A 21756-nucleotide genomic window follows, 5' to 3' on the forward strand; every position below is an offset into this window, starting at 1 on the left:
GACTATTACAACACTAATAATATTAGTAGCTTGGGATGACTTTATTTTACAATAAGAAGCTCTTAACCCCTCCGCTGCGCTAAACATTCCGCGCTGGTGCGAAACGTTCTATTGTGTGGGCGGGGCCGGAACGTGACGTGCGCAGCGCTACCGAGGTAGTGCACGCGACGTCCGCTAAACGTGGCCAGCACTGAAGGGGTTAATACAGAATAGGTCGGAGAACCCTGGGCAAAACATAAGTGTTTCATGCTTATAAAAACATGCCAACATTTAGAAACAGAAGCGAGGGTGATTTAGAGCAAATAAATTGGAGAACACGAATTAACCTAATGAATTGTGTTCAACAATGGTATTTTCAAAAGTTACAACAAAGCTATTTCAGCTTAAAAAATCGAGAGCCTTCCATCTAAATCAAAAGTGTTGCGATGAATGGCTTAATGAAGGTGTGAGGAATCCCATACAACATCCTTTCTTGATTCTAAACAGTCATAGGAAAATGTTAAATATTTGTCTTTCACTCGAGTTGTCACTTTTCCCAGAGAATAACATGTCATTTGTTCACGTTTTGAAGTTTTGAACTGGGTCTGAATAAGATTTTGGGAAACACTTCTAGCCTCTATATTTCTTTTTTCTCATGACTATTCTGTATTTTGTTTTCATATTTATTTGGGAAAAAGATTAGCCAGCTATAAACCACGTCTAAAATGATTCTTCGTCTAATTACCGTTTTAGATGTACATTTTATTGGGAAAATACACAGGATTTTGCTGACTTTACCATTTTGGTTTTTACCAACCACAGCATGAAAATACATGCCAGGCCGGTTAAACACTGGTGACGTGTCAACCCTACATCTAAAAGCCTCGAAAAGCCGGTGGTAGAAATTCCACTTTAAAACTGAAAACTCATAAGTAAACTCTCATTCGGTTAACTACTGATTAAGAATGATAGGCTCCACATGTCTCTGACAGTGCTTAATTAGTAAAATAAGTGACAGGGCCCTGACCAGGAGGCCACTGCAGCTTGCATCACCAATCGCTGCCAATGACGATACCAAAACAACTACTAATCATCTCTCTCACCTGCAAGTGTGATAGTTCAGATTATTCAAGGTCCCCAAAGCTAAAGAAATGGCTGGGGAGGCAGGTATTAGTATTTTTTAATGTATATTTTATTCATTAAAAAATGTGTCCTGCTCATCTCTAAATTTGATAAGCAGCGCCAACATGTGGCAGAGTGTCATAAGTGTGGTGATGACAATTAAGTGCTGGTGCCGAGCACCGGAAACCAATTAAGTGCTAGTACCGAGCACCGGCTCAAATTAAGAACTGGTCTCTGAGTTCATTTTATTTTCCTTGAAATCAGTAGTTCTCTTGTACTCTGACTTGTTCATCACAGGTCCTGGGTGGACCTGTGGATGTGGCTGTTCATTAATTTGGTTATTCCAATGGGTTGCTCCCTGCCAGTCCAGGACAACACTTCAAATCAAATAGCATATTTTATTGTTGTGTTCTTACCATTCCTCACGCTTACTCTCTTCCGCACCTGGGTAGACTCACAAAACAAGCTTAGTTGTTTAGAATGGAACCCTAAGAGTATATACTATGGCTGTTTCGATATCAGTTGCTCCCTGTAGGCTTCTCGGGTATATTTAATGGAACTGGCTATTTACATAACCACCACCTAAATAGTCCATATTCTCTGCTATTTACCAGGTGGCTGGCAAAATAGTACATAATCTCTTCCGTTTAGCTGGCCATGGGCTACACAGTAGAGATGATGTACAATTTGAATGGGCGTTGGATAATGTGAAGTAGGTCTTTATTTAGCCGGCAGTAAAGGAAAATTGGACAACAGAAATGGTAAGGAGGTGGCCATCTTGTAATGGGAATGTAACATGTGTGAGGTATTTGTAAGTGCATATACAAATGCTCCATAGTTTGTGGATTGATAGGTGATTGAGTTAAGCTAAGCTGCTTACAGATGAAAACATTTTAAAATCAATTCTGAATTAAAACATTTTTTAATTTTAATAATCAGATAATAAATGTAGAAATTAAACTTCTATTTCAGAACTTCCAAGTATGGCACACTGTGTGCAGTCTTGGAGTACTTGGCTATCTACAAAGAATGAGTATGGTTTTAAAGCATGTTACATAAACATTTCATTAACTTATGAGAATACATTGGATTTTTTGAATGTTCATGATCCTCATTTGAATATTTTTGAGGGCGGGCCCGTTTTTGGCTTCTTATGGATAACCTTGTGCTAGCTTTTGACTTTTTTCTAAGGGGTTGTGCTTGCTTGATATTTCAAGCCTGGAAACAAACCAACAATCGACAAACCACAGCAAAAAGGGAATTCAGGCGGATAGGTAGTATCTGGCCTCAGATGTAGGGACATAAACAGTAGGAAATTGGTGCTTGGGTGTACAGTATTTTCGGACACTTGCAGGAGGTAAATTTAGTGCAACTCAATAATGGGGCTTCTGTGGAATGGGGAAGTGAAATCAGGAGACAGGTAAGTAATACATTTCGATAACTCACAGAAGTAGTTCACTCTGCTCCTTGTAAATAAAACACCTACTCATAGTATTCATCCAGCTAAGTGGGATTCAAACGTAGATGCTTACTGATCCCATGTCATGAGTGGCCCTCTCAGCAACACTGACATTTAAGTCACCTGCACAGTGTATCTTGGGAATGGTAGGTTTGGTATTTATAAAATGCTAAGCAGTGTTTTAAGTGGGCAAGCTCATGTCTCTACTGAGCTCTCATGTATGTCCTTGACAGTGGTGTCCCAGCTAAAGAAACCTTTACACAGGATTGGAGGCAATACCTGGCTAACATCATTGCGGAGGGAGTGGGGAAGAAAGAGTAGGACCAGCAGGAGGAGGATGATGACAAGTAGGAGAATAAAGGCAGAAGATGGACCACCTGGAGGTTTAGGACAACCAGAAGCCCAACAACCAGGACTAGAAAATCCAGATCCAGGGAGACCTTGTCAACGAGAACCAGGGTTGCCAATGAGAGGACCAGGAACAAATAGACGATGAGGAACAGGACAAGAAAAAATGGCACTAGTGATATCAGGACTAGGGTGATAAGTATCAGGAGAGCCAAGATAATGTAGAATAGAGGATCTGGACAGAATGAACAAGGGCCCGAAGGAACAAGAGCACCAGTGGTAGAAGGAGCAGAAGGCCCTGAGCCATAATGGTGAGGAGGGCTAGAAGGGCCTGAGATAACCGACCATGACCAGAGGAATGAGGATGACCCAGGCCAGGCATAGCAGACCACGGTAGACAAACTAATGAGGGCCCATACCAGGAAACCAGTGGAGAGAAGGAGCAGAGATAGAAAGTCCAGGACCGCAAAGATTAGGTCAAGGGGCCAGAAGCCAATGGACCACTACCAGAAAGACCATTTGCAGAAAGGACCTGAGCTAGCAGGACCTGGAGCCCCTAGATTAGAATGACATGGGGGATATAAAAGACCAGGAAGATTAGACTCAGTGGGACCAGGATCAGGAGGTCCAAGTGGATCAGATTCAGGGGCATCCTAAACCAGGGTGACAAGGAAAAACATGAACCACGCTGACCCGCAACAGGGGAACTCTGAGGACCAGTGCCAGAGGGATGTCGGAAGATCAGTCCCAGGAGGACCATTACTAGGATGACAATGACGTAGGGGACCAGGGTAAGATTGACAAGGACAAGGTAGAATATGCAAACCAGGAGGAGGAGGAGTAGGACTAGGATGGAACAGACCTGGGGGACTAGGAGGGCGAGGGAAACCAAGGCCAGTGAGACCAGCACCAGAAGACTATATACATGAGGACCAGACAAAGGACTACCAGAAGTAAGCCCCGTGCTATATGGGCCAGCAGAACCAGTGGCAGAAGGATTAGGAACAGTCAAACCAGGCCAATAGACAAACCAGGGGAGCAGGACCAGGAGGACTGATGATTGAAATTATAGTGAGATGGTGAAATGGTCAAGGACTGGGAGCCTGTGAAACAGGAAACCCAGGGTACAAAGGACTACATCCAGGAGAACGTAGTAATGATAATCAGACAGACCAAGAAGTACAGGGTCAGAATGTTCTAAGGCTCTAGTATGCAGAACTATGCTGGCAAGGAGCAGGAGGATCCGGATCAGATTTAAGAGGAATATGAAGAGCAGCACATGTAAGGCAATGGTCAGTAGTACCAGGAAACAAGAATAAGCAGGACAGGAACTAGGAAGACCAAGGGGACCGTTACCAAGGTCCCCCAGAAAGCCAAAGCAAGGAGAACTAGGTGAACTAAAAGAATCATGACCAGAAGGTCCAAAAACAGGGCTAGAAGGGCCATGAAGATTAGGACCTAGGGGACCACATCTCAGGTTACCAAGTGGGAGAGAGCAAGGGGATGTACAGTGGTGGCCTGGAATACCAACATTTCCAGGTTCAGGAGGACCCAAACAAGGAGAACCTGTATCAAAAGGGCCAGGATCAATGGCTGCTGTACTAGCAGGACTAAAAGAACAAATACAAGTTCCAGCAGGACAAGGGCAATCCAAACCAGAAAGACAGAGGGTAAGAGTGTCAGGACACTAGAGGTCAGATGGGCAAGGACCTGCGGTACCAGAGCTAGCAGGTTCAGGGTGAATAGAACCAGGACAAGGTGACCAGACCAAGATGACCAGAAAAGAACAGAGGCAAAGGGGGCAAGACTGGCCGGAACGAAGAAGGGCCAGAATGGCCAAGAGGCAATGTTTATGAACAAGCACCATACGACAAGAAGGACCAGGGCAACAAGGACCAAGGAGACCAAGTTCGGGATGGTTATTGAGCCAGGTCCTTAAGAACAAAGGCTAGGGGAAATCAAATTATGAGGACGAGGACCAGGAAGATCAGAACCAACAGGTTCCTGAGAAGGACAAGGGCTATGAAAAACAAGAATAGCATGGCTATGCCAGGAGTGTCAGGAAGGTGAGCCCAGGGACACGGGCAACCAGAACCAGTAGAAAACGTTCTAAGGCGATGGGTAAACAAAGGACTATGGGACTAGGAAGATCAGGGCAAAGAGGATCAGGTCCTTAAGTACCAAGACCAGGAGGACAAGGGTGAGGAGGAAAAAGAGGATCAGGTTCATGGAGATCAGGACCAGGATGACCACACCCTTGAGGTCCATGCCACAGGGCGAGGAACAAGAAGGCCAGGAAGATGAGGAACAAGAAGACTAGTACCAGGAAGACAGGAGCAATGAGTTGCTGTAGAAGCAGAGGGACAAAGAGCAGGAGGCTCAGGACCAGAGGCTGTAGGACCCTGAAGATTAGAAGCATACATATTTTAGCGTTGAGGGGAAGTGCATTAGTAAGTAAGATTCGGAGGCCAGTACTAAGGATACCAGTAGGAGCAGAACCAAGATGACCTGAGCAAGTAGTGTTATATGAATCAGCCCTTAAGAGGACCAGAAACAGGCCTAGGCGTTCCAGATGAACCATAACCAAAGGACCAGAGTAGTACGTGGAGCACAAAGACCAGAACTTGGAGATAGCAAGACCAGACTGAAGATCAGAAGGCCCAGAACAGCCAGGAAGACTATGGAAACTGGACCTGGATATCCAGGAGGACCTGCACTGCACTTAAACTTTAAGTCACCCCTATGGCAGGCTCTTCAGTCCTGAGGGCAGGGTGCTTTGTTAAAATTGTGAGGGTGCCCCTGCATGAGCAGGGCCCCTCTACAAACCCAGAGTCGATTCTTCAGGCTTTGTAAGTGCGGTCAGCCCTTTAATACATATAGTGGACATCCAGTCAAATACAAGATATCTAACTATATATTGGCTGTACCAAAAAGGGACATGCTTGGTATCAAACATGCTGGAATCCTACCCCAAAACCAATTCCATTGTTGGATGTAGGATCCCATCTACTGGGGGACTCCCCTAGGGTGCCCCCCTGAATTTAGGGTACCAGCCTTTAAGGGTCCAACAGCAAGCTATTGCTGCTGCCGACCACAGACACGATTCTGCCCTCTTGCTGCTGAGCAGAGCTTGAGCAGGTGGAAGTAGAATAATAGGTTCCCTGTCACAGGGAGGTGTGATCACCTCCCAGACAAGACTTAGTGTATTGGGCTGGGGTGGGGCGCTTGCCAGCGCCACCAGACTGCTTTGAACTGGCACACCTCTGGCTCACATATAAGTCGCTTATAAAAGGAACAAATGGTAGCAAATGCCTTGTGACCAGAGAGGATCTCTAAAGGCTACAGCATGTATTGTGCCATCCTTAGAGACCCCTCACCAAACACAGGCATACTGCCACTGCAGCCAGCGTGTTGTTTTGGTGCCAATAAAAGTGAAGTGTTGACCTGGCACTGCAAGAGGCATAGGTAAGTCACCCCTACAGCAGGTCTTATAGCCTTAAGGCAAGGTGCCCTATACCTCATGTGAGGGCATAAGTGCATGAGCAGAAATGCCTCTATAGTGTCTAAATACATTCTTAGGCATTATAAGTGCACGGTGAAGCCATACTGAGTACATGGATTGGGAACTTGTCACTGCGAGTTCCACAGCTCCATGATGGCTTCACCGAATTTCCATATGTTTGGTACCAAACATCTCATCTTAATAATCCCACATTGATGCCAGTGTTGAATTTATTGAAAAATACAACCAGAGGGCACCTCAGAGGTGTCCCATGAAAACCTACCAACCGAAGAGTGTGTACCTGACTGGTCTGCACTAGCCTGCCACCTCTAAACATGTTTCTGACCCCCTGAGGTGGGAGCCTTTTTCTCCTGTGGATCAGAAAGAATGCCTGCTCTGAGTGGGGGATGCATCACACATACCACCAAGCAGGAACAGCATTGAAAGGCAGTGAACCTCAAGGTTTCCCGTCCTTTGTCATGCTGACCAGGGCCTCTCCAGCTAGTGGAAATGCCCACCCCCTTACCAATCAATCAATCAATCAATCACGGCATTTATAAAGCGCACTGCTCACCCAAAGGGTCTCGAGGCGCTAGGGAGGGGGGGTCCGCTACTGCTCGAACAGCCAGGTCTTGAGTTGCTTCCTGAAGGCGAGGTGCTCCTGGGTCCGGCGGAGGTGGGTCGGGAGGGAGTTCCATGTCTTGGCGGCGAGGTAGGAGAAGGACCGTCCTCCTGTGGTGGCTCTTCGGATGCGGGGGACGGCGGCGAGGGCGTGGGCGGTCGATCGAAGCTGGCGTTTGGGAGCGTAGAAGTTGAGGCGGCTGTTGAGGTATCCCGGGCCTTGGTTGTGTAGGGCTTTGTGTGCGTGGGTGAGGAGTCGGAAGGTGATTCTCTTGTTGACCGGGAGCCAGTGCAGGTCTCTCAGGTGTCCGGAGATGTGGCTGCGCCGGGGGATGTCCAGGATGAGACGTGCTGAGGCGTTCTGGATCCGCTGGAGTCTCTTCTGGAGTTTGGCGGTGGTTCCGGCGTAAAGGGAGTTGCCGTAGTCCAGACGGCTGGTGACGAGGGCCTGGGTGACCGTCTTCCTGGTCTCGGTGGGGATCCACCTGAAGATCTTACGTAGCATGCGCAGGATGTTGAAGCCCAAGCCCCATTGTTGGCGGCAAGGTCGTGGGAAAATTAGTAAGCAGGAGACGTGTGTCCCCTCTCAGCCAGGGCCACCCCTAAGGTGACCTAAGCTGAAGTGACACCTCGCCTTTCAAAATCCTCCATGTCATTTTAGAGCATTCTAGCCTATAGGTTTTAGGGTATGTCCCTCCCCAGAGGGAGTGGGCATACAAAGGGTGTAGGCACTCTAAAGGTAAGTAGCCCATTGGCTACCACCTTCTAACCCCTGTATCGCACCTAAATTTAGTATTTTGGGGCACCCTTGAACCTTAATCTTCAGATTACCAACAACCTACGAAGAAGAGGACAAAGAAGAATCATGCAGCAGTGAAGACTAAAAACACCAACTGACTTGGCCCCCGCCCTACCGGCCTGTTTGCAGCCCTCAAAGACCCTACTAAAGAAAAGGACCTTATCCCGCAGTACAGTGACCTCTAGAACTCTGGGTGGGCTGCCTGCCTTCTAAAAAGACTCCTAATCGCCAATGGACAGCGGACCTTTCAAGAAGAAAACCAACTTTAAAGACAAAGTGCTCTGCCCGCGGAACCATGAAATCGACTACCTCTGTACCAGAAGCCCAGGACACAAGTTCCAGTGGCCCACTAGTCCAGCAAAGGTTACACAGCGATTTAGAGCAAGAGTTTACCCTGGGTTGACCTCTGCAGGACTCTACGTTGTCACCTGCAGCCTCTCCACAATGACCCCCCCCAACCGCGACCTGCAATGGTAAGCTGATTTCAAACACCCGAAGGACACCCCTGCACCCAGAAAGCCTAGGCTTTGGGGAGATCAAGCTGTATGTTTGGCCTCCTGGCATGTGCCTGCATCCTTTTTCCGAATTCACGATTCTCCATCTATTTGCATGTGAGGCCCGACGCTGTGTTGGGGCTCTTCACCCGGTCACCCTTATGTCGATGAGGGTGTAAATTTGGTGCTGCCTTGTGGCCCCCTCTGTGATTACCTTAATCCCTTGAGACTGGTTTACCAAACCATTCTACTTACCTGTAAGTAGCACCACTTCGATTGCCCCCTTTCTCCATTGGATAACATTGGCACCAGATTCCGAGTTTTATCTTTGCACCCAGCCACCCCAGTGCCACTGGTGGTACGGTTTTGCCTCGTACCTGAACCATGCCTAATGACGATTCTTCATCCTAAAGCTCAACATCGTAAATCGTTTACTTACCTGCATATTACTGATTGTGTGTTCCTCCCATAGCATAACATTTTTATTGATTGCAAAATGTATTTTACTGCAACAAAGTATCTTTCCTGCTATTAAAAAAATATACTAAAAGTAATATTTTTACAAACCAGTGGTCTCGGATTTAGTCGTGGAGTGTGTGTAATCATTTATTGTCTGTGTGTGTGTGTATACAACAAATGCTTACCACTGCCCTCTGATAAGCCTAACTGCTCGCCCACACTACCACAAAAGAGAGCATTAGTATTATCTATGTGAGCCTCTATAAAGCCTCTGGGGATCCACTGGGCTCTGTGCACACTATAACTCATTTTGGTATAGTATGTACAGAAACAGTTTCCTACAGAATATATAAGTGGAACTGTGAAATGATTGATTCATAGGTCCCAAGAATGAAGGTAACAAAATATCTGTTATTCAGTTTCTTATTACTTACAATATTTTTAATGAATCCAATAATAAAAATATCTCTGGGAGTGTTAGACATGGGATTTCTGGTTGGCTAGGGCAAGCGTCTAAGCCAGGCAGAAACCACTACTCTAGTCAGGGCAAGAGAGTTACACGCTGAAAATAACCCCTGCTCACCCCCTTGGTAGTCCGGCTTATCCCAGAGGTAAGGTGTAAAGCGTTTGCGCAACACACTCACACAGCAGTGACACACAAGGCACACCACACAAGAAACTCCACACAAGGTTATATAAAAAAATATCCTTTGTATTACTCATAAAACACATTAGTACAAAATCACATATATATACAGTGCCCACTGGCACTAGGTATGACTTTACAGTGGATTATATACATTACAGTAGAGCCTGGCATAAAATCCAGCCAGGTGAATTTGCTGAGGCGACTGCTGCTACCCCCTGCCGATTGGAGCAGGACGCAGATCACAAAATTGAAATTCTCTCTCGTTGGCTGAATACTGCGTTGGACTAATAACCCCCATCTCTAGTATATCAATAAAAAGGAAACTGTCCCAACCCTGGTACAATGAGAATCTGAGGCTATCTAGACAGGAATGTCATAGACAGGAACAAAGATGGAGAAGAATTATATGGCAGAGGAGAAAATCGAATATAAAGTCAAACTTGCAAAACATAAAAAAGACAGCATAAAAGCCAAAACAGATTACTTCACTGAACACATAAAAAATGCTTGTGATACCAATAAAACCCTATTTTCGGGTAGCAATAAGTTGGTCAAACCCAATAAGGTCAGCCATACGGAATCAAACCAGGATTTCTGCGTCCTACTAGCAAACTCCTTTTTAAAAGAAGGTGATTAACATCTATGATAAATTTGCAAGCATTAAATCCAGACCAAGCATACACCCGTCCTGAAGAAAGATATAACCAGCTTTCTCGAATTTAGGAATCCTTCCGACGACCAACTAAAAGACCTTATTTTATCAATCAAGTCTGGCTCCCCATATGACCCATGCCCACCCAACTGGCAGTATGTCTGGGCTCTCTCATCAACACAGTATTCGCCAGGGGAATTTTTCACGCTCAATGGAAACACACCTCTATTCTCACTCTCCTAAAGAAAGACATTCTTGATAGCTCAGAACCTGGCAATTATCGCACTATCGGAAGACTCCCTTTCACCGCCAAATGCATTGAAAAGTCGCACTATCGCAAGACTCCCTTTCACCGCCAAATGCATTGAAAAATCAATGAAAAAACTAATTACAGAAAATATTGAATCAAATTCACTATTAGATTAAACACAACACGGCTTCATAGCACTGAATCTGCCCTGATCACAGCCACAGAAGATATCTGTGCAATCCTAGGAGGAGGAACAACCACACTGGTGCTGCATGACCTCTCAGCGGCCTTTGATACGGTCAGCCATGAGATCTTGGCTGACTGTCTGCAAGAAACAGGAATAAAAGGCACTGCATTTGAACTTTTAAAATCATGTTGAAACAATCTGCAACTAAATGTAGCAATGGGGTCAGCAGCCTCCAAACCGTTTTCCCTACCATGTGGAGCCCCCTCAGGGCTCAGCCCTGAGCCCCACACTTTTTAATCTATCAGTAGCGCCGTTAGCCTTGATAATAAAAGAAACAGGATTCGCCCTAGCTTCCTATGCTGATCACACAGAGATTGTGGTGTCTTTAACAAAGGGAGAAAAGTACCCGGTGAGGCCTTTAAGATCTGTATGAAGAATGTGAGTGACTGGATGGATGGCAACTGTCTGAAGTTGAATGCGTCTAAGACGAAGTTATCATTTGTGTAACAAACCCTCCCTCTGGACGCCCAACTGGTGGCCACCAGTACTTGATGCGCTGCCTACACCCTGAAACCAAAACAAAGGTTCTGGGCATCATCATTGATAAAGAACTCAAATTCAAGGAACAAGTCAGCAAATTCACATCCATTTCCTTTTGTGCTATAAGATTAATCAACTAAATTAAGACATACATACCAGAGGAACTTCTGAAAATAGTGACTCTGGCTTTGGTCCTCTCCCGCTTAGATTACTGCAACAGTCTCTATCTCACCATTAATTCATGCCTAATTAACAGGCTTCAGATAGTACAAAACGTGGCAGCACGTCTCATCCTAAAAATCCCCCAAAATGTATCAGCGAGAGAAGCCATAAAAAAATGACACTGGCTTCCAGTCAGGCAGAGTTGAAAGTTTAAAGTCATATGCCTGGCTTTTAAATCACTACACGACCAAGGACCAAGACAATTCAGGAACAAACTAAAGTGATATGTTCCTAACAGAACCTTACGGTCAGGAATGGCCAGGAACATGGCAACTATCCCCTTTAAGAAGGCCACCTGGGGAGGCAGGAGCCTTTTCAGATCAGCAGCAATGCCATGGAATACATTACCTATTGCCCTAAAAACAGCACAATCCTTGATGAGTTTCAGGAAAGGTCTGAAAACGTGGCTCTTCACACAGACCACCTGAAGGAATTAACTTTGATTGCCGCCTGCACTATTGTCCCTTCTGTCCCGAGCTCGTTTATGGTGCCAAGACGCCTTCGGGCATTAGCTGCGCTTTATAAATCTAATTTCAATTCAATTCAATTCATCATATCACAACTCACAGATTGAAAACAACCAGTAAAAACCGATAAGGGTGCACTTAGCAAAACACCTTAGGCATAAAACCTCACAGGTTGGCACGTGTACCAAATATTATGCATACATCATATAGTTGTACTCAGCATAGTCCCTGGTGCCTACCCAGGTACAGTAACAGTGCACCAGAACATCACCCATCATGCCTCTCTTAGGTATAAACATAACAATAGGTTATGTTATCCAATTTCTAATGGACTGTATTACCTTGTGTAGAGTATGAAGTGCTATGTAAATTCAACTACACTACATCTCAATACAACACTATGAACCAAAGGTTACGTTTACTGCATCTACTCTTGCAGCTTGATGGCATTGTTTTCTACTAGTATTGTTGTATAGAGTACCTGCTTGATTATTTTCTGGTAATTATTGTTTAAGTAATCATGTACATTATGAAATCTGGCCTAATAGAAAACCCATCTTCAGTATCATATTATTATTCTTGGCACTTGTAGTGTTGCAGATGCACTACACTAAAAGGTAGATCACCCCTATGTTGCCCCTGTTGCTGGTTTTTCCTGTGACGTGTTGCATTGGTTAAATAAAAGTCTAGGACACTTTTGCCTGCAACTTAACATAACCTGCGTTCTCTGCTCGTGTGGTGTCAAACACCTGAACTCAAGGATAAAACTTTGCCAATCTGGAATGGGCATCTTCTATCCTCACCTACATTTTACAAATAGTGGATCTTCCTCACATTCATCTCCAAGATCCTCATTTTTCTACATTCTAATGACCTCACACCCCTGGATTCTCCATCGCTGGGACTGCTCTTGCTGGCTATTTCAAGCTAGACAAGGTAACACTTTACCATTCCTCTGGCAGCCTCCAACATTGCCCAATCTGTTACTCGCTGAGTATAGGAAAGTTGACAGTGTTGCTCCAACGAATGTTTCAGAAATAGGAGCTGGTACAAGGCATGTGAGTGCGTGAAGGAAGATTCCATGTATCCATCCCATCACACAATGGTCTGGCTATCCCATAATACTTCCTGCATCATCTTGCCCTTAACAACCATAGACCGACTAACGCCACAGAGCATTCATTGTCTGGCTTCCAAGCCGGTACACCTCCTTGAAACTGTTGGCATGTCATTATTCCTTGTTCCTTGAAATGTACTTTTCTCCCACAAAAGTCAAAGACAAGGCAAAAAGACTAACATTTCTTTATTTGGTGAAGGAAGCAGTTTTCGAACTATCGCAAATGCAACTACTGACCCATCCTTCATGTTAGGCACTGCACTCACAGCTCTAAATACTGAATACTTTTGCAGCAACAGCCACACTGACTATGAACATTTCTTACTACAGCAAGCCAGGCAAGGCTTGGAAGAGTCAAACGACAATTTTCATGTGTGCGTCAAAGACCTGGTAACCACATGCACAATGCATGATGTAGCAGAAGAGAATTGTGTGCAAATTAAGCAAGGGTGTACCTCAGGAAAACTCAAACATTACATTCTCATGGAGCTTGGGATTCATTACCAAACATGCTCACTCTAGGCCACTCAATTAAACTGTCAAGCACAAAAGACTCCCAATTCAAAGGCATGCTCAAAGCTCTGTGGTAAAGATGAAATTGGTAGGTCCTCCACCAAGCAGAATACCGGTAGCTGCTGTGGTGGTGCTTGCCTCATTCGGGTGGGTACTGCACATACAAGAAGTTCTGAACATGCTGAAAATGAATCACTTTGCAAGTCTGTTAGATCAGCATTCAGTGGCCGATCACAGAATACCTCTTCACTTCATGAGATCCAAGCAGATTCTACACAATCCAGATGCCATAGTTTGAAGACTTAGATAAAAACAAAGTGGTGAGAGGGGATTTGCATGTGCATAGTCCATTAGAGCCACCAGCCAAAAAGGCAGGTAGAAATATGCACTGAGCTAGTTAAACCATGATCGATGATAGGGTCTCCACCAATGTGAAACTAAAATGATTGTATATGGTTCTGAAAATACCACCAACTCTTCATCCAACCACGGTTTGCATTCTTGCCTATGGCAATACTGTATCCCTTCCACTCCGTGGAGTATTCGGTGCTCGCATCACCCGTAGAGATCATAACTTTTGTACCCAAGTATTTGTCACAAATCTGGATATAGAACTTTGATCAGTTGTCACACTGTCCAGAACAGTTTGCTTTGAGTGTCAGCATGTGTGAACTGAGCAACATTATCAATACTCTGCAAGGGCACTGAATGGATCAAGAATACAAAAGTGTGATTACATAGTGACCATACTGTGCTTCCTGTAAAACTCTGTTATTTACGTGCCTCATTCCACACAGGACGTAAATCACCATAACATAACATGTGTATTTGTAAAGTGCACATTCACCAAGGGGTATCTTGGCGCTGAATAACAGATGTTTATTGTTACCCAATTCAATGTAGTCAGTTTATCGACCTTAGAAGGAGGAAAGGGTGAGTGGACCAACCAGCATGTTAACCTGTGACCATGAGGTTGAACACAGGCCATACAGTGGACGTATTAGTCCACTAAGCCATCAGCCCCGGCTAGAAGCAGAAAAAAGTAGAAGCAGAACTAATTTGACTCAGAAATGTTAACATTATTGAAAAAGGTGAAGGACTGCACGATGAATCTTCCCAATCTTTGGGGCCACAAAACCAAAAGTGTGTATCTGTGTAGACATTAGCCTACGGAACACTGCCATCAAGCTTGAATGCCACATAATAATTACAGTAAACAATTTGGTCACCGATATCAATGGAGTCTGCTAGTTCCCACAAACTGACCTAACCTCAGCATACCATCAGCTACTTCTTGACCCGAGTCGAGCTATATCACTACTTTCTCAATGCATTCTGGCTTTCAAAGGTTCAGGAGGAGGAATTTTGGGATTTTTAGAGCTGTCAAAGTTTTTCAAAGCCGCTCCAGACAGCTTTATCAGGGCTATGCATTGGCATTAACCCCTTCGATGCTGATGACGAGCTCAGCTCGTCATGAGGTACACCTCTCGTACGCTCATGACGAGCTGGGCTCGTCATGAACCGCTGCTTTTTGAAAAAGTCAGCGCACAGCGGGAAAATGCGCCGCACGCATGCGGTTAATGTCAGCAATGGCAATGTTGTTCAAGCCAAAACCAATAAAGGATATAACTCTTGCGTGAGGGTCATCCTGATGCACCTCTAGGACTGTGGCCTTACCTTGAGCAAGAAGAAATGTGAATTGAATTTCTTAGACCAAGTATTGATCCCACCAAGGTATTGGAGATCAAATTATCCAAATCATTATAAGTATCCAAAGTTTGCAATTTCCTGGTCATGGTCAGGTACTGGGTGGTTTGTTAGAAATCTCACCACTCCATTAAACAACTCCTTGACTGCAAATCTCTGTCAGCTTGCAGGTGCTGCATGACCATCGGTGGGTTTTCCATGCCCTCTCATTGGATAGCACACTACAGTACTTCGACTCTACCAAATAAACCTAACTGTGCATTTACGCAACTCGCACAGGACTAGGGGCTCTCCTCTTTCAAAAGCAAAGGTGTGTGGAGTGGGTCTAATTTGACTAGGTCTGAAAAGCACTAGTCCCCCAAATAGAGGCACTTACAAATCAAGAAACGAGCATTTGTTATCCACTGGGGGTACAGACACTTCCAACTCTCTCGATATGGCGACATCTTTCAAATGTGATCCGACTACAAATCTGAAGGACTTTTGATGTAAGCTGAAAAGTAGTTTTTGCAGCTTCAAAAACATTCATTTAAAATCCCTAACAAACTATGATCTCAAATACCAGCAGACTATATGTTCTCACCACACTTGGTCTGTCAGCAACACAAAGGCAGAGACTATTCTGGAAACAGAGGAATACATCTTTTATGTAGGAGATGTCATGGCCATTCCCATTGCCAATGCCCCACATTCAATGTGCAATTCAAGATACTTCATAAGGCTCCTGAAAAACTGTCTTTCACAACGAACCACGGTGCACTACTGACGCTCCCCAGATCTTGACATTCCTGCATCATGTGCACAACAAATTGCAGTCACTCATAATGAGTCAGTCTTGATGGTCAAGCAGTTTTTCATTTATTCGCCCTTAAAAGCAGAGTCCTGCAACCATCTCTCACACCAGGGATTGGGAAATCCAAGGTGAGACTGAGAATCAAGGTGTTATTTCTGCAACTGAACATCATGGTCATAGCCATGATCAGAAAGTCTGTGGTGCGCCAATCCATGGGGCCACCAGAAAGGCTGCTGTCATTACTATAGACATCCCATTCATACTTGAGTCCAGGTCCAGTGCTTAAAGTTAGGAGAACGTCTTTATTCACTCAGAAAATGGTATATCAGGGTCACTCCTTGATGGCCCCAAGCAAATGGCAAAGACAAAAGATTCATGAGGATTCTGAACAAGGTCCTTCAACAGAAATGCATGTGGACAAATCTCTGAGTAGTTCATGTATTCTGTTTTTTGAGGGAGTACTGATACACCCTATACCCAAAAAACAGATGTCCTGCAGGCCAACTACAGTGCCTTGCTCCGTGCTGAGACACACATCTGTGTGCCTGTGCTCCAGCAAGGATCCAGACACTGATATGATTTTTCCATTAGGTAAGAAAAAATACAAAAAATATCTTTATCCCTGCTAGGCCAGAGTATTGTAGTGGAAAACAGAGCAATGGGTCACAAGCTTTTCACCTGTATATTTTCACTCAGATGGCAGATTCTAAAATATAATATACAATTATGTATGGATGGCTCTTCTTGTAGGAGAAATGCAGAGTGTTTGTAATATGTTTAAAAACCCACAATCCCCAGTAGTTTACAAAGTTTATTAATAGTGCACCAAACATGCATCACTTGTTAAGAGAAAACCTAACGGAGAGAAATTGGGGCGAATAAAAGCTATATATTATTTAATGTACCCAAAAATCAGAATTGTGGGCGTAATGGAAGTTTGTACTAACCCATATTCTGTATTACCCCGATGATTCTTTGGGGATTTCACTCATTGTGCTTTTGTGGGCAATAATCTACCAAACAAAGCTAAAAATTTTGAGAAACTCAGTAGTTAATAGCAAATATCCTACCATGCTGCATTCCCATGCTCCTCCTGATTTGTAGTGTAGCCTACAACTATATTTTCCGAGACAGGAAATACCCAAGTACCCAACTGTCCAAAGCACAAGAAAGAAGCATGGATTTAGGCCGATTGGTTTGCTGCAGCATATGGGCCTGGGATTGGCCACCATGTATGAAAACCTAACAACCCTAGACATTTTTGAAAAATCGATACCTGGTGGAGGCCTGGTGATGTGTATTGTGTGGGTGTCACCACTTTCATACTCAGAATGCCTTCCACAGATCAAACATTGGTTAAAAAAAAAGATTTTCTGACATTTCTGTGACAGAATATTTTTGATTTTGTCGGGACCAGCCAATCCCCCCCACCCAGTATTCCCCACATTTCAACCGATGTAAACAGTACCTTACATGTCTGTGCTAGTCTATGTACCAAACAAGAACTGCGTTTTTACACGTTTACAGAGGGAAAACACCATTTACGGGAGGGATAGTGTGGTGTAGAAAGGGGCGCTGTAAACAACTCAGTGCTTTATATTGACATGTGGTAATAAGCACATTATGTTAATGGCAATACATTTGATTTTAACTTTACAGATATGAACCCCTGACGAAGGGCCGCAACGGCTTAAAATGCATTGGGTTAAGCATTTGTATTCACTTTTGAAACAAGGAATTTTAACATGCTGTATTAAAGGTGATTGGGCATTATACATGCACTTGAAAATTGGAATAACCTTGCTTTGAACAATTCAACAAACGAACAATAAAAATTGAAAATATGAACCGAAAACAGTGGATTGTGGATTAAATTTGGTTTACGATTAAGTTTATCATCCAACATGGTGTGATGCATCCTGGTACTGATAGTACTTTGTATATCAGTGTTTTTTTGTATATCAGTGTTTTTTTTTTTTTACCAAACAAGAACAGGCCATGTGAAGTCATATTTTTTTTTTTTTTTTTTTTTTTGCAGAGTTTTATATAGCGCGAACTAGACCCGAACCGAATCAGGTATCAGAGCGCTTTACATAGCACCAGTTACGTTGCATGAGGACACACTTTCATTTTAGGCACGGGGAGATTAAGTGATTTGCCCAGAATCACAGGAGGTTTTTGGTGTCGTTAACGAGGCTCGAACCCAGATCCCCAGGTCCGAGGTCGAGCGCCTTAGCCGTGAGCCACCTCCTCTCCCCATATATAGTATCAATGTTGTCTTCACTGGGTCACAATTTCAGCTTCCTTCTGCAATAGGCCCACCCACACTTCTATGTGTACTGGTTTATTGTTGTAATATGTCTGAAGTTCTGAAGGGTTCTACAACAGAAAAGTGAAGAAATGTTGATTTCTGTACCCATACTTTTATATTTGTAGAGGATTCTGAGTAATAAAACATGATGAAATTCAAGCAAACCAACCGCATCACCCTGGATTCCTCTGTGTCTCAAATTATATAAATTTGACAAATCTCACTTTGACATGATCTCTCTGCCAGCTAATCAGGGCGAGGGAGGTCTGGCACCCAGCAAAAGAAACCTTAGGATATGTAACGGCTAGAGAAGTCGACCTCGAAGCTGGGGAACCGAGTTCGAGTCTCGGCAAGGACGCTCAACATCCTGTCATTCTGGGCAAATCACTTAATCTCCCCATGCCTAACAAAATGAATGTGTCAATCTGTAGTGCAGCTGGAGCTCATGTAAAGGGCTCTGATACCTTTGGGTCGAGTTCGAGCTATATAAAACTTCCCCCAAAAAAAGTGTTGATGTTTTGAAAAACGAATTGCTAAAAAACGTACCAACGTCATGTTCACAGCATTCTATTGGCCAGCCAGTCAGGGCAATGGAGGTCTTGTTTGCATTAGGTGCTGCGTGACCAGGCCATACAGAATTAGAAAATATATTGTATTGTATTATATAATTGTATTGTGTATAGTAAATTAAAATATTTACAAACACACAAACTGACAAAAAAAAACAATACAAAAATACATAAAACGAACAGTTTTTCCAGATAAACGAGGACGTGTAACTAAGTCTGTCGAGGAGTCTTGGCTTGAATTAGATCAATGCGTGTTCCGTCCACCGCCAGCAGAAGTCCTACACAGAATACTTCCTCACTATCGTGTTGGGATCCTCTGGGCTCGAAGCGTGATTCACTGTGCTTAAGCAAGTGTGCGGCACTGGTCCATTGAAGCCCTTGTGTGTCGATGCCTATCAGCCTGCGCCCTCTTTGTTCTATAAAAGGTCATGGATGAGATGGACATTTACTGGAATACTGTTGTTCAGGTATGATTATTTATAGTTATAGAATATGTTACACATAATAAGGAGTTTGATATCCGTCATGAAATAAATACGTACCATGGACAGTGATTCTGCCACGAATTTGTGATCTGCGCAAATATTACATAATGGATTGTGCAGATTTCATTCCCTAGGCAAAAACACACACAATTTGGAATCCACGGACTCCAGACATTCAGGGCAACATTTTCTTGGTTAACATATCAGGAGTTATGTTTGTACAATTTCAAAAAGCAAAGAAAAAATGATTACATTTGTTAAAACAATAAAAATGTCTTTGCATGTTTAATACATCTTTACAGTACAATTAGATATTGATGTGAGGTTTGCGCCAATATAAAGCCCTGAATGTGGTGGAAAAAACAGAGTTTGAATGGGTGTACTTGCGCAATAACTCACTGTCCACAACTTCTTGGTTAGCAAGAAAGGCCACTTTATTAAGACAGGTGCAAATTAACTTCTAATCAAACATCTTGCAATTCATTATCTAATAACCAAAAATTCCTTCAACTTATCTTAGCATCCTTATGAAAATGAAACCCCCACCAAGTTAACCCAAACAAACCCAGGAGCAACTGACTCTTGTTGATACCCCCCTCCTTTCCTTTAACTGCCCTTTGAGGATGGACCAACCCGCTCCAGGCTGCCCACCCCCCAGAAAAAGCTTCTACCAACTAAAATTGCACCTAGACCTGTCTTAGCGTGGCAACCAGGAAAAACAGCTTCGGCAGTACCCAAAGCACAATAAAAGAACAAACAAACAGGACCTGAAAGAGAAAGAGGGAGGGTGGGGCAAAAACGACCTTCGCCACCACTTCGCCACAGTTCCTTTCCCGCCCTTTCTACACCTATTTATCCCTTTTCCCCTCCGCTCCACTAGCTAATCACCCCCCTTGCACCTGTGGCCAGTTCCCTTGCGCGAACCAACCTAGGGGAGAGACCGGCTCGCGCATAGCTCCCCCTGGGTCCCTCCTTAGAGACCAAAGTGGTAAATGTGTTTAAGCAATCTGACAAGGACTTTGTTGGGTTTTTTTTTTTATAGAAGCTTCCGAATAGAGGTGCGTAAACACCCCTGACTGCGTAAACACCCCAGAGTGGAAGGGTTAAGATGTGTCACATCTATGCATTAGCCTTGGTATTTTCTTAATTCACTAAGAGCTGTGAAGAGGAAAATAACTAAATGGGTAATATTAACAGATACGTGAGCTATGCATTCTGCATTAATTATGATGATCACAATTTCTTGAGAGATATTGAACTAATGGTCGCTTACCTCTCCTGCTTGCCCCAATGAATGAAGAATGAGTTTTTTAGCCTCCAGGTACAGAGGCTGTCCAAGCTCCTGATAGGGTTTGTAACTGGGTGAGCGGAACCCAACCGTGAGCTGCCGCTGCCTCCTCTGGTAGTTGGCTCTGAAGACCTGCTCCCTGGTGACCCCCCAGCTGCTGTAGACGGTGTCACTTCTTGCCTGGACCTTCACTCCTTTTTGGTTCGGCACTGGCAGTGGCTTTATGATGACATAGCTGCGCGGGTCTTTTTGCCCCGAAGTTCCTGGCATCTTGGCACTTGCTATGACACTATTAGAGAATCGCCCCTATCTTCTTATGAACCAGCAGCTGCTGGTATGCAGAATCCAATGATAAAACAGCGCACTCCCAAACGCCAGAGAGAGAAAAACAAATTAGTGGACCAAACGTTTTTTTGTTTTCTTTTTTAGAAACTATTTGGTGTCAATAAATCGAATGACTTTTAAAGCGTTCTATTAAGTAAAAGTTATGTTTCCTAAATGCCTACAGATTTAAATTCTGGAAGTGGAACTATGTTCGGTAGCAAATTCAAATAGGCACGCGCGTGAGAACGTTTCGCTCACTCTGTTGCAGTTTGGTCAAAATAGAAATTGTAACGACTGTATGAGAAAATAAAAAAAACAAAAGCCGAGGTACTGTTTTGGAATTACAGGGTAGAATTGTCGGACCGGAATCGCAACCTGTTATATATTTGAGACACGAAGAAGCATTTTAAATGCACTTTATGGACCCAAAATCCAATTGCAAATTCTCGCAGAAAGGCTACTTGGAAAACGCAGGAACACAGCCTAAGTGAAAGCGCCTCTCCCTCTCGCTCACTGGTACAGGCATAGACTGAAGTTTACTATACAACAGTATAAACTGAGACCTAAACACGTGGTCGCCCATAGTTACAAGGTCGCCTATGCATATTCAGTTCTCAGAAGCGGAGGGAGGAGAATGCAAATTAAAAGTGTTTCAGGAAATATATCAACGCAATACGCTACAGTAGTAATTTATAGACACGAATAAACATTCAAGTATTAACACTGACTGGCCCGGATCGGAACTAAGAGGAAAAAAAGCCTCTGTTTGCCTGTTTTACTTTAATTTGAATTATGGACTTCCCCATATCGTTGTATCTTTTTCTTTGAACCACGCCCACATGTTGCAGACAGCAACGGGAATGTTAACTGTAGATTAGTCGAGGAGGGTAAATTTGGCG

At 43.9% G+C, this 21756-nt stretch overlaps 1 protein-coding gene across 1 annotated transcript in view; it reads right to left on the bottom strand.

Moving 5' to 3' along the window:
• Nucleotides 1–21365, bottom strand: part of CCDC60 (coiled-coil domain containing 60) — a 532753-nt gene extending 511388 nt beyond the window's left edge. The window contains exon 1 of the mRNA XM_078665905.1: nucleotides 20519–21365. Coding sequence (XP_078522031.1) covers nucleotides 20519–20803 — 285 coding nt within the window. The 5' untranslated portion in view covers nucleotides 20804–21365. The remainder of the gene's footprint in view (nucleotides 1–20518) is intronic.
• Nucleotides 21366–21756: the final 391 nt, after the last annotated feature.

The sequence above is a fragment of the Lissotriton helveticus genome, chromosome 11 (genome assembly GCF_964261635.1).
Source record: "Lissotriton helveticus chromosome 11, aLisHel1.1, whole genome shotgun sequence".
NCBI lineage: Eukaryota > Metazoa > Chordata > Amphibia > Caudata > Salamandridae > Lissotriton > Lissotriton helveticus.